This window comes from Diplotaxodon limnothrissa, linkage group LG4 (genome assembly GCF_057381915.1).
Source record: "Diplotaxodon limnothrissa isolate DT_005_m linkage group LG4, D_limnothrissa_male_GT1.1, whole genome shotgun sequence".
NCBI classification, from domain to species: Eukaryota; Metazoa; Chordata; class Actinopteri; order Cichliformes; family Cichlidae; genus Diplotaxodon; species Diplotaxodon limnothrissa.
Genome location: NC_140599.1, coordinates 17,675,012 through 17,689,112, shown reverse-complemented (window position 1 = coordinate 17,689,112; position 14,101 = coordinate 17,675,012). Strand labels below are relative to the sequence as shown.

Sequence of the window (14,101 nt, the reverse complement as noted above, 5' to 3'; positions counted from 1 at the left end):
TGGAGCCTAGACAAAACATAAGGAGTTAGTTGAAAGAAGAAAACCAACATCCTCCTGGGGGATGTAACATTTTGTTTAATTAATCCTCTGAAGAAAAACAACAAAAGAAACAAAAAAGAAAAACAAAGTACAACCACTTATACCTAGAACTACTGGGATATACTAGTTTTAGGTATAAGTTGTAAAAAGTAGTAAAAACTTGTCAGTGATCAACACATCATTACCAGGAGCTGAATAAGTTGTCGGCATATTACACTGAAATGGTGTTTGCTTGCTAGTCTGGGCACTTTATGATTTAATGATTTTCAGAGCCTTTTCTCCCTCTCTTACCTGGCATGGTGAAGATTTAAAGGAATGAGTGTCTGGTGTTTTTCAGCTTAGTCCCTGTTTTCCTGTGTCCATCCGTGAAGGTTCCACATCTGCATTTTCCACCTGTAACCCATCAACGGCAATCAGCAGGATGACATTTAAGACCAACTCAGCCTTCCGTTCATCACCTGTTCATCAGCTACCTCATGGTGGTAACAGGCCTTCATGTGTCATGAATTATCTGCTGGTCATTCCATGTACACCAGCAGCCCTGCTGTGATAATAGGGGCCCTGTGTAAAATACACACATACACCTTTAACTAACCATCCTCTCTGAGATTGATTTGAGGAGGCGTATGTTATTTTTGTGAGATATGTCAAAATGCTCCCAAACTGCTGATGTTTTTTTTGCCTTTTTGGTGGTTCCATGATGTGCTTATCATGTAGTTGCAAACTCATGATGATCATCACCATTGAACAAACAGCTCTTTATTACAGCCCCGATCAGTTTAAGACCACTTGAAAAATGGTAAACCAAAACAAACAAACAAACAAACAAACAAACCATATTTTGCATCGTTGGATCTTAACAAGGTTCCAAGTAGACCTTCAACATGCAACGAGAAGAAATGGAAGTGAGCATGCAATTTATTGAAAACAGCGGTAAAACTGAAACAGGCTATTTTTATTATGGTATAACACATTTTCACACACACAGTTCCACAAAAACAATTGTCTAAAAAGGTGGCATTTTTGGTCAAAAAAAGTAAACTTTTTGGCGTCAAATGACAACAGCACACCATTATGACTTATTACTCCATCATTTTAATCTCAAACATCATATTCATCTTCCTACTCAATCACCATATATTTATGATCATATTTTTGGGGGCATATGATTATTGATTATTATCGAATTATGATATATCAGAATTTATGATGTTCATAAAATGCCATTAACCTTTATTACTTCCTCAGTTATAAATCATGTGACTGTTTAACTGGTAGGCGATGCAGAGATGATCACTGAAAAGGTCGGCACAAAGGACCCATTGAACGATCATGCAGTGTAAAACCACGAAACAAATTGAATTAAAAAACACTTTTTGTGAGGCATTTCAACTCTCTAACAAGAGGATACCTAAGTTTCAATTTCTTGCTTAGTTTCTATTACTGCAGTTTCGTTTTTTAGTAGTGCCTAATCCCATCTATGTGTACAGTCAAAATAGACACGCCCAGGATCACAAAAACGAGAGTAGCCAAAGCAGTTGTTTCTGCAGCACAAACCCACATCTGCATTTGGTCCAGGAAGCGGGGTGTTAAACTCTGCTGATCAGATTAGGTAAGTACATCTGTAATGTCAGCATATATGCGTATTCGTATTCACTATCGGTGGGTTAAAAAATTATTTCCTGATTCAAAATGATTTTAGTTTTAATAATGCGATCGCGATTCATTAAATCCTTTAAATATAAATGTATTTTGCCAGAAACGCTAGAATCTCAGGTTAAAGGTCAGAAAACAGCTAAAACAGCAAACTTAATGAAAGATTAAAGAGCAGGTAAACGGATTCCGCAAAAAGATGTCAACAAAAAGCGCGGACCATCCCGTTCATGTCCGCGTACGTGCCGTTGGGTGCTGAAAGCCGACATCTCACAGACTGGAAAATAACTTTCTGTCCACCATTTTTGTGACTAACAGTCTCGCTTCTGGATGACTGTTGTTGTAATTTGGTAATGTATAGATAAAACTGAATTGAAACTTCTGCTTACTAAGTGGTCCTCTCATGGGCAGTGTGCAATCACACAAAAGAACAACTAAAATTTCACCATAATTGTTACTGGAGAAAAGGCAGTTTGGAAATTTAAATGATGAAAAAATTGTATAAAATAAATAATTTTTAAAATTTCACAGTGTGAAAAAAAAATTACAACATACTAATAAATGTATAAAACCACGAAACAAATTGAATGAAAACACTTCTTGTTAAGCATTTCAACTCTAACAAGAGAATAACAAGAGTTTCAATTTCTTGCTTAGTTTCTATTACTGCACTTCCATTTGTAGTCCTATCTATGCATGCAGTCAAAAAAGACACACCCAGGATCACAAACACAGGAGTGGCTAAAGCAGTGCTTTGTGCAGCACAAACCCACAACTGCACAAATCTCAAAAAACTATTTTAACATTTGCCAAACAGCTTAAACAGCAAACTTAATTAAAGAGTAAAGAGCAGGTAAATGGTTCAAAGATCAAAACTACACTTCACATTTGAAAAACAACGTCATTAATTCCCTCTTACTTTTGCTATTTTCCTTCCACCATGATAAAATCACACTTCCTGCTCAGCTCTTTCTCTCTCAGTGTACTTCAAGAACAGTTTCCCATCAAAAACCTCAATTTGTTTGCATTATTCACTTGCTTATTAAGCACCAGTCTACCATTGTTCACAGCACTGTTGGCAGCTGTTTGTTTTTTCCCCCAAAATGACCTATGAAAAAAAGCCTAATTTCTGTTGTTCAATACAGAAGAAATGTAAACTTTTGCAAATTATGCCATATTGCAAAACGCTTAGCTGTGTCTCTAATAAAACCTCTGTAACTTTGCTCTGCTTCACTTCAGCAGTATCAGGTAATGTTCATATGTTTATTCATGGTTTTCTTCAGTTTTTGAGCTACTGCTGAATAATCATAAGGTGATTATCTGCTCTAAATCCATTACTGGAGAAAGCGATTTTTTGAACTTAACCTGTATAATATCATTTGATGCATGAACAGAGAAACTGATCATTTATGAGGAAACATGCTCAGGTGGATGGGTGGGTCTGGCAGACTAGTATATATTCAAGTAAATGATTAACACATTGAACCGAATAACAGTGTTCAGAAATTCAGACATAATTTATTCTTTTAGCACTGTTCAAACTGGATTGTTTAAATGAATTATCTCATCTAAGTACTTACTTGAAAATCACTGCATTGGATACAAGACCATGTGTACTGAAGGAAAAATAATTGCATTCATATGAAGGAAATTAATTTATTTCAGTACAGTAACAGACACCATGTGCTATTTATCCTTTATGCTTGTCTGAGACCATTAAAAACCTCACAACAACTACATAATCTAGCAAACAGTTTAATTTATGGTCAATAAAACTGAAGACCTACACCAATCAGGTATCGCATTATGACAACCCGCCTAATATTCTGTTGGTCCCCCTTTTGCTTCCAAAACACCCCTGACCTATAGAGGCATGGACTCCAGTAGACCCCTCAAGGTGTGCTGTGGTATCTGGGACCAAGACCAAGAATTAACAACAGATTCTTTAAGTCCTGCACGTTTAAGGTTGGGGCTTTATTGATTGTACTTGTTTGTTCAACATATCCCACAGATACTAGTCTATGGGAATTTTGGAGGCCAAGCCAACATAAACTCATTGCTGTGCTCCTCGAACCATTCCTGAACCATTTCTGTGGCAGAGCACATTATACTGCTGAAAGAGGCAACAGCCATGAGAAAACTCCTGTTCCTATGAAAGAGTGAACATGGTCTACAAAAATGCTTAGGTAGGTGTATATTGGTGCCAGGTGTTCCCCAGGTAAGTGACATGCCCACCCATACACGTGGTGTAAAAGAAAATGTGATTTATTAGACCAGGTCATCTTCTTCCATTAATCCATGGTTAGTTCTGATGCTTACATGCACATTGTTGGCACTTTCTCTGTGGTGAACAGGAGTCAGTATGGGCACTGTGAAATGCACTTCACACACGTACACACCCACACAGTTCTTTAATGCCAGATGCCACGTTTATTTTTAGTTTTCATTTGTTGTGACAGGCCGTAGTCTGGACAGCTCCGGTCTCAGCTGATCCCAGCTTCCCCTCCGCTCCTCTCTCCTCTCACTAAAAAGGGGAAGGAAACTGTCATCAGCCCAAACGCCATGAGCTGTTCTTACCTGCCTCTCCAGCACCACCCCGTTGAGCTCACTGCACCACTCCTCCCGCGCCCGGGACCACACCTCCGCCACAGGCACCCTGACAGGTCTGTGGCTATGTAGCTTCATATGCAACAAACTGAAGCACTGTGTATTCTGACATCCTATCAGAAATAGCGTGAACTTTTTAGCAATCTTACCTACAGTAGTTTGTCTATTCGTCTTGCCAAATGGACCAGCCTTCACTGCCAACATGTACTGGTGAGCCTTGGCCACCCATTACCCTGACCCGTTATGCCTGATCTGTGTATATCAACAAAACTGATTTTTGAATAAATGTAATTTTCAAACATTTTATTTTCAAAACTGAGAGCATGCTGACTTTATCGCCAGCAGAAATACTGAAAGAGGGATGATCAACTATACTGGTGTTCTATAGTCTTGTGAATGTGGTAAGTGTAATCTTCTACTGCACCTGTGCAATTCAAATTATTAGAAAATACAACGTAGTAAATATTAAACTTAATGTTTTTGCTATTCATAGAAACAATCAAAAATGGAAAGCAGCAGCTCAGAAATTGGTGAGTATGAAATGTATATCACAAGACCAGGTTAGAAATAAAGGCCTGATATAGGTAGAAAAGGATAGTTAAATTCCTTCTAACAGTTATGTTCCAATCTGTAACTAAAGAATAGCAAGAAACATATTTGTTCATTTCATAATTGGGAAATTCTACACACACACACACACACACACACACACTTTTTATTTGTATAGCACATTTAAAACCAGAGGTAGCCAAAGTGCTTCACATAATCCAATAAAACAGTAGTAAAGTACAAAGGCAGATAAGCTAGCAGGTGGGAGGCATTGATTAACCATGCATACAAGTATACAAGTAAGCAAGACTTAACCATAGAAAACAATAAAACAATATAAGCAAAAGAGAGGAAAGGGGAGGGCAAGAAAGTACACTTAAAAGGCATGCTCTAGGAGGCCGGGAAGGCTAAGCTAAAAAGGTAGGTTTTCAATCGAGACAAAATTCAATCGAGAATTTTGGTCATCAGATTGTTAGATTGTTGTCTTAAAGAAGACAAACAGGAATGAGTCCAATAATCTCCACTTAAAGACTTGACTTCTGAAATGCTCCTACTGTATCGTGATGCTGTGCAAAAGATAGAACAAAACAGTGTTAAAGGCACAGTTTCACATTCTCAGGGCGATCCAGAGCAGAGCGCTGCTTCTTAAATGTGCTGCATTGCATCTGGTAGATTTGCAATCACTGTTTTGAGTGTGTGCGATCAATTCAGGCAGTCACATTTAAATGCTGGCAGTCAGTATGTGAAATTGGTCGCAAAGAGGCATGTGATTCTACACTTCCTTTCAATTCCTTTAATCACTAGCAAGCTGGCGCGGTCATTCGTAGTTTGCATGAAAGATGTCAGCTTGTCTGCAAACAGTCGCAAACTTCTTGCTGAACAGCAGTAAAACTGTGAAAGTGTAAGCAGAGAATATTATCTTGAAAGTAAAAGCTGTGCTCTGAACCTTTCACGGGTGGTGGTATGTTGTTCAAGTAGAGGGCAAACAAGAGAAAAACACCCAGGTGCAATTACACATCTGATATGGGTTTCAAGATTAGTCATATCAGCAGAGTGCCATATTCCACTCTGAATATAGAATAGGTGAGTGTTGAAAAAGACTGTTCCTTTTCTGGCTTTAGTCTCACAATAGCATGGAGAAATTTCTCCGGCACCTCGTTCAATTTTGGGAAGCATGATATTATTAAGAGCTTGCTTGCTTGTCTGAATACCTAATTATTTACAGACTGATGATGTTGTGGGCCTATCTACATTTTAACATTGTAAAGATTCCTTCAGTGCAGTTTTTTTTTAGTGGATTGCTGGATCTATGATACAAATTAGCATGGCATTTCTTTCTGTTAATAGAATAAGGTAGTTTTGCTAATCACTGTTGAGTGTAATGCATTCATAAGTAATGTATTACTATCAGATTGTACTATATAGTACAATCTCGCGGCCCATGTAACCTCTACTTGCAGCCCGCATAATGATGTGAAGAAATATTTTTAAAAATTATTCACAAAAAAGATTTAAAATGAAGGCAATAGGCAGAGTGTTTCAGGCATAGCCCTAAAGAAAGTAGCCTCATGGGCTGGGCAGTGCAGTCCGTGCTGCAGGGAGAATGGACTGCCATTTTGTGTCTGTGAGCGCAAGGGAGGGAGAAAAAAAAAGTTTAAAAAAAATACAAGTTGTCACCAAGTAGAAACGGAGAGCTGGAAGCATGTAAATATAATAATAACCACTGCAGCCAAAAAGTGTGCCTGACGAGCCCAGTTGTAAGTAAGCTATTAAGACTCGACTGTACACTGTGTTCGTGTTTTCCTCCGAAACAATAAGTTCCGTTGGAGCAGCCTTTCAACGCCTCTCTCTGTCTCTCACTAGCAAAGTTGACCCACACAACAAAGTAAAGCTAGTTTTCGCCTACGAGCCCGACACGAACCCGATGTATTAGCCAGAGGTTCCTTTACGGTTTTATGCCTTTAAGGTTCGGAGCCGCGGACCAGTTTTATATATGAGATCGCTACAAAAAGTGCAGCCTTACCTAATGTTGTTATAAAACGGCTGTGTGCAGGCAGGAAAAGAACCCAAAGTGCAGACTCCGGAGACAGACGTGAACTCAAAAAAACAGCTTTAATGCTGAACTCAAAGTAACAAACCTCCAAAGTACAAACAATAACGCAGGCAGGGAAAACCAAAACACACAAAGCATAAGTGAGGGTAGATAAGAGTAGATCGCAACAATGACAAACTGAAACACAGGGCTTAAATACATAGAGGGAGCAATCAGGGAATGGACAACAGGAGGGAAACACAGCTGGGGCAAATCAGAACTGACGAGACAAGGAAGCGTAACCTGAACACACTGAGATAAGACAGAGACCTTCAAAGTAAAACAGGAAACACATAACACAGACTGAACAAAAGACACAGACTCACATGCAGGCACTACAACAGAGGGAACAGAGACGTGGGACCAGGGCAGACACAGACACTGACTGGACACGGGGATATAGTGGACAGGGGAGACAGCAACTAAGGATTACACAGAGACAAACCATAAGACATGACTCTAACAAAAACCCAAAGACTAGAAATTATAAATAATATAATAAACTCAAAAACCCTGGGTCAACGACCCAGGCATCCTAACAAATGTCCACCCTACTGTTACTCATTTTATATTAAGATTTAAAAATATAGTCGGTATTGGTATGGCAAGTAACCTTCAGCAAAAGTAATAAATCGCACAGCAATAGTACATTCATGTAGTTGTAAAAAGCATGACAATTTATTAAGTAATCCAAAGTATTCAGAATATGTTACTCTCATTGAGTAATGTAACGGAATACGTTACAAAATACATTTTGGGGCATGTATTCTGTTATCTGTAGTGGAATACATTTTAAAAGTAACCTTCCCAACACTGCAGATATAATAGTTAATTGCGTTACAAGGGCTCTTTAGTTATCTGTACAGAAAGAAAACATTTTTTTACCTGTGCACTTGTTACAATCAGCTGATGTTAGTTTGCAAGTAAGTGGGAGGAAAATGTTTGCGTGGTCTACAACCTTTTACGAGTGGAGATATGAATATTACTCTTATTTTTATTGCACAAATGAAAAAGAGAATGGAGGTAAAGTGCAAATTGTATTCAAGACAAAAACAACTGCCAACACATGTGAAGCTCTTTACAAACATCTGCACAGACAACATGCTGGTATAAAGCTAGCCAAGAAAAGAGAGTGATATTAAAGCTGAGTGTATGTACAAAATGTGAGTCTGTATCCTACGAATTTATGTTGTTGACTGACAATTATGTGACAAAGTATTTATACGTACAGTAATACAGTCCATAGGTAATCGACTGTATTACTTTTAAAATTATTTTAAATTCCATCATCAATATATGATATATTACTTTTTTGAATAATAACCTCAACCCTGCCAACAATAAGTAATAAAAAATAATCATCACTGATTGATGTTATTCTATTTTTCAGATTTCTTAAGAATGAGCACAATGCTATTATCTAAATCTATTATATGTAAAAAAAATTAAAAAAATTCTACCAACCACATTTAAAGCTTAGTATAGTATAACATTATTTCAAATTGTTTTACAAGAAGACACTGATGGGAGTAATCATTATAACCTTTATTATTTTATGATTAACCTATATTTAACTAACTTAATTTAAATAACACAACTGATTTTAAAATTTTGTTTCAGAGTGGCGTGAGCTTCCATATGACAGCTGGACAGAATCTCATGTTAGTTCCTGGCTGAAATCCATTGGAATAAAAGAATTGTACATAGGAAAAATGATGGAGGAGGAAGTGACAGGACCAGTTCTCACAACTGTAGACCGGGATTTCCTCAACAAAACAATTGGAATGAAAAGTGGCCAAATTGAACACCTACTGAAGAAACGAGATGAACTTTTAATACCGGAACAGCAGAAAATAAAAAAGACAAGCGATTCATCTGGCAAGAGTAGAGATGGCAAAAAGGAAGCTGTTAAAGATGTAGAACAAGAACCAAAGCTTTCATCACAAGAACTATGTGACGGAGCAAAGGATAAAAATATTCCTACAGAGAGCAATGATAACATATCCACTACAGAAGTGGTTTCCTGTGACTATCGTAAATTTGACCAGGATGAAAAGGACTTCAGGTACGTGAAACATCATGTGCTTCCTCCTGAGACAGGGACTGAAAACATGATGGTTCCATGTCATGAATATAAGTCGCTTGAGATTGCATACAAACTAGACTCAAAGAGGTTACAAGTAAAAGTAGCCAGTGAAGTGTTAAGATTTGCATGCGCATGCATGAATATGAGAGCAAATGGGACAATTCACTTTGGCATCATGGATAAAGTCAAAGGAACTCACAAACATGGAGAAATCATCGGGATACCTGCAAACAATCGAGAAGACTTTGTGGATGCATTAGACTACATTGAAAGGTGCTTCAAAGGGTCAAATCAACAAAGTGATGCCAGGAGTTGTATAAGGCACCCGCGATTCATTGAGGTGCTTGACAAGGAAAGTAGTGGGAACACATGGGTCATTGAATATGACATTGTCCCAAAAGCAAGCATTGTAAAAGATAAGCTTTACTATGTTGGTGTTCCTAAATTCTCTGAAAAAGACAACAAAGTCAAATGTGAAGAGAAAATTCCCTATTACAGAGTTGGAGCAAACACACCACGTGTACCTGAAGACGACCTTGTTCCTTTCATTCAAGGACTGAGAGAAAAAGACCAACAGAGAGAGGAGGCAGAATCTACAAGCAATGAAACAACTCTGGACTTTGGCGAGGATCAAAAGAGGAAACTTGCTATCCTCCTAACATGTGGGAAAAAGCACATGGACAACTCTCTGTTTTACATTGTTGTAACAAACAAATTTCAACCAGCGCATCTTGACAACATAAGCTTCTTAGTTCACATGAATTTATTCTGTGTGTTTGACTTTGACCCAGATTCAAAAACATCTGGTCTTTGTGGAAAATACAAGAAACAGAAAGCAGTAAACCTTCACTTTTTTGATGACTATGCAAAAGACAAGAGAATTGATGACATCAAAAAGTCTTTACAACTTCCTGAGAGAATAAGTTGGATTTTCTGCAATGGAAGAAACAACTTCCCAGGTGGAGAACAACCCTGTGATGGGAAAACTTGGATCAAAACAAGAAAAAGGAAACTGAAAAAAGCAGTGTCACTCATCTGCAATGACATCCTTTCCAGACGTTCATTTGTTGTCCTTTTCCTGCTCATGTCCGATGTTGAACAGCCACTTGTTGAGACTTTCCATGAATTCTACTCAGAAATGAGCGGACATGAATTTTTGGCAGTCATATCAGAGTCAAAGGAAAACTACAAGAAGTGGTCAAGTCTTGCCCAGGTGTCTTGCCCGATTTCTGATCTCAAAGAAATCAGCATTGTTGAAATGCCACTGAGTCACGTGGATGCCACAGTTCAAAGCATTCAACTATTGAAAAATCAATCCACAAGGACATTACCAGTCCCAAATGGAGGCCTGTGCTTCCTAAAGTCAGTTGAAGAGGCTATGCTAGATTCTTTGGAAATCATCAGTGTTGATCAGTGCAATGATACAAAACTAGAGATCATGAGTGAGGAGGAAATCCAACAAACTGAGAGCTACTTCTATCGAGGTGGAAAGATCAACTGGATCAACTTCTGGCTTGCTGATAAACACAAGTGTGGGGTGATTATAGAGAGGGATGCCTACAAAGAAGCAAATACCATTCTAGAAATTATAGTACATCGTCCCAAAGCCAAACGCCCCATAGAGAGTGTGAACATATACCATCATCCAGGTAGTGGTGGAAGTACAGTAGCACGGCAGATCCTTTGGAGGTGGAGAAATAAAGTGCGATGTGCAGTTGTTAAGCAGGGTAAGGAAATCACAACTGTGTGTGAACATGCAGTGAAACTGAGGGAACATGATGAAAACGACAAAAATATCTGTCTCCCAGTGCTCCTCCTGCTAGAGGACCACAATCCAGATTACATCAATGACCTCAGAGGGCACCTTGGAAATGTTATTGCAACTAAAAAGATAAGTTCCTCTGTGTTGTGCTTTATCCTGCTCATCTGCAACTGGTCAAACGATCCAGAAAGTATGTGCAGAGCATCATTATCTCAAACAGTAGCAGTCACTCACAAGCTGTCTGCAGAAGAGAAGCCCTTGTTCTCAAAAAAGCTTGAGCAACTCAAAATGCAATTTGAACCTGACTTCAACCTCACATTCGTACTGATGACTGAAGGGTACGAGCGAAGCTACATTAAAGACTTTGTAAAAAATCTTCTAGATAAAATCGATCATTCAACACCCACAACTCGTCTCATCAGATTCGTGGCTCTCTTGAATTGCTACGTAAAAGATTCATACATATCTGTGTCACACTGTGAAGCATTACTCGGCATTGCAACATATATGGATAGAACTCAGATGATCCACAAAGGCATGGTACTAAGTGATGAAGCCAGGCTCATTTTCATCCACCTTAACCAAAGTTCAACACACATCCCATCGATACGAATTATTCATCCACTGGTGGCAAAAGAAATTCTGAGTCAGCTGTCTGCTAATTTGCCTCAGAGTGATATTGCCATGGATCTCATCAGTGATAAGGTACTGATCAATCACAGGTTTGGCAGAGATGAATTTCTGAGGTTTATCAGAGCTCTTTTCATTAGACGCAACAAGAAGAGCAGAGGAGATCCTAAAGACACAACTTTTTCACCCCTTATTGAGCATGTCCGTGATGTTGATAAAGGGGGTGTTCAGAAAGCTGTTGATCTTATGAAAGCTGCTTACATAGCTTTAGGAAAAGATGCATGTGTAGCACAACAGCTTGCTCGGCTGCTTTACACTCATAATAGATTTGAAGAGGCTCTTGAATGGGCCAAAGAAGCAAAATCTCTTGCACCACATGATACATTTATCCTTGACACACTGGGACAAGTGTATAAGTGGTGGTTTTATCACTTGTATGATACCCTTGAAGAAAAAGAGCCATCCCCTGAAACGGGAATTGAAATCATAAGCACAGCAGTCAAAGGAATTTCTGCCTTTCAGGCTTCTGAAAAAACACCTAAAAAAGAGACTGTCAACCTTAACAATTCATACTATGGGGAAGTAGATGTTGGCTGCAGGCTCCTAAAATTCCTGTCAGGAGTAGATGTTTTTTCAAACACTACTGGAAAATCAGAGCTGATGCAGTACCTGCTGACAGACTACATACCAGCAGAGGTCAAAACACCCTGGCAGAAGTTTCATCAACAGTTGAAAGGCTTACAGAGGAGCTTGAGCCAAGCACTTGAGTGCATTTCTGAGGAACTCAGCTACTTTCAAACTGACATTAGTGAAGAGGATGAAGCGCTTGATGCAAGAGATCCAGAGCAAGTGCACAATCCAAGAGAGTGGCTGACAAGAAAGAGTGCTGTATATGCTGAATTTTTTTGTCTTACACCAGATGAGAGTGATCAAGCAACAGAAAGCAATGACATTGACATGGCTGGTCCGGTTGAAAAGCTTTCTCCATTCCAAAGACAGATGAGGGCCTACAAGCTTGGTGGAGGAAATGTTACATCTATCATCTCACTACTTTATGACAAGAAACCAGAGAGGGCAGGAAAAAAACTTGAGAAAATCTTTAGCCTGTACCCAGAAAACCTGATGTGGAATGATCTTGATCCAACAGAACTCACAAACTTCATCTTTTGTCAGATAGCTCTCAACTGTATTCTACCTGGTTCCTCAAAGCTTCTGTCTCTTCAAAAGCTACAAAAATTCAGCAAGAGATTTGTGACAAAAGGGAAACACATGTCATCAGCAAGCGCTCTGTTCCTTCTCTCCCTTCTGTTTTGGCCTGAGACAAGTGATGAAGTAAGTTCTGATGGTGCTCAGACCCTTTTCTCAGCCATCGATGCCCTTCAGAGACTTTGTGAGCAAAAGATCCAACAAAGGTCTCAGAGGAAAAGCAGGATTGTGACACACTTCTTTCTGGCAAAGGCAAGAGGTCTTAACAAGATTGTTCACAGAAGTGCTATTGAAAAGGAGATTAAAGGCACTCTAAGTGAAAGAAAACTAAAATGGCTGGGAGGAGAAGTATGGAAAACAAAACAAGTTGTGCAACTTCTCAAACGGGTTGAAGGGTGGACAGAAAATGAAACCTTGTTTGTGAGATGTGGAAGCAGTGGCAAGATCAGAGTAGTTCCTCGGTATAGTGCCTCCCTGCCTCACGGAAACGAAAAAGTCAACTTCTACTTGGGCTTTTCATTTGATGGTGTAGTTGCCTGTGACATCCAAGTGATGGACTAATGTCTTCAGTGTAAATCTCCAATAAGTAATAAGTAATAGTAAATGTAGTTCACATGACCTTGACCTATAAAGAGTTACAGAGACCATTTGTTGATTTTACAAATTTAATAAGGCCAGTGTGAAACATGAGTTATTTCTTTCTGAGTTTGTTATTGTTTCAGTTCCAAATACCTTTTTTTTGCATGTACCACTGATCTTTATAATTATGACAACTGTAACACATATTAATGCAGCATTGTGTGCATATAACTCCTTACTGGGATGGATATATGGAGTTAAACTTGTACTGTTCTAACAGTAGTTCAGATCGGTAATTACATATGATTCACGTTTGTGTTGACTTGTCTGTACTGAATACCAATGTTGTTTCTTTACTTGTAAAATTGTGATGTTGTATTTGCTCACAAAAATGTCTTGAAAAAGAGTTTTTAATCCTAATTACATTTTACTTGGATAAATAAAGGATAACAAAAATAAAAAGAAGAATGTTCAAAAAGTCAGAGTTTAAAAAAAAACATGCAAAAAAAGAATAAGAATCACTGTAAATAATTTCTGAAACTATTTTTTAACAGCGTTTACATTTGGAAAAATGTTAAACATTGTGTTTTTCTGTTGTTAGCATATTTTTTTAAATGATCTTTGAATGGTGAAACAAAGTGTGCCTCATTTCTAGAAAAAAAAAAAGGATATTCTTGAGAGACTGCAAATGTGTTCTGAGATAATTTTAATGTGGGACAATACAGTTCTTGTACAGACGTTCATGTAAATACAGACTGCTTTCCCACAAGCATTGCTTTTTCTACTTGACAATGTTTGATGATAGTACTTTCTTAACTTACTGTTTGTATTCATTTTGTGTTTGTATCATGAAATGTAGAAATGTTATTTGCATTTACATTTATTTAGTGAAAACCTC

General features: G+C 38.3%; 1 protein-coding gene across 1 annotated transcript; it reads left to right on the top strand.

The window, feature by feature from the left end:
• The first annotated feature begins 4,270 nt into the window (after positions 1-4,270).
• On the top strand, positions 4,271-13,185 carry LOC146633574 (sterile alpha motif domain-containing protein 9-like). Its single transcript, XM_085352353.1, has 4 exons — positions 4,271-4,355; positions 4,645-4,700; positions 4,793-4,829; positions 8,561-13,185. The coding sequence occupies exons 3-4, from the start codon at positions 4,805-4,807 to the stop codon at positions 13,183-13,185; spliced, it is 4,650 nt and encodes a 1,549-aa protein (XP_085208479.1). The 5' UTR covers positions 4,271-4,355; positions 4,645-4,700; positions 4,793-4,804.
• The last annotated feature ends 916 nt before the right edge of the window (positions 13,186-14,101 follow it).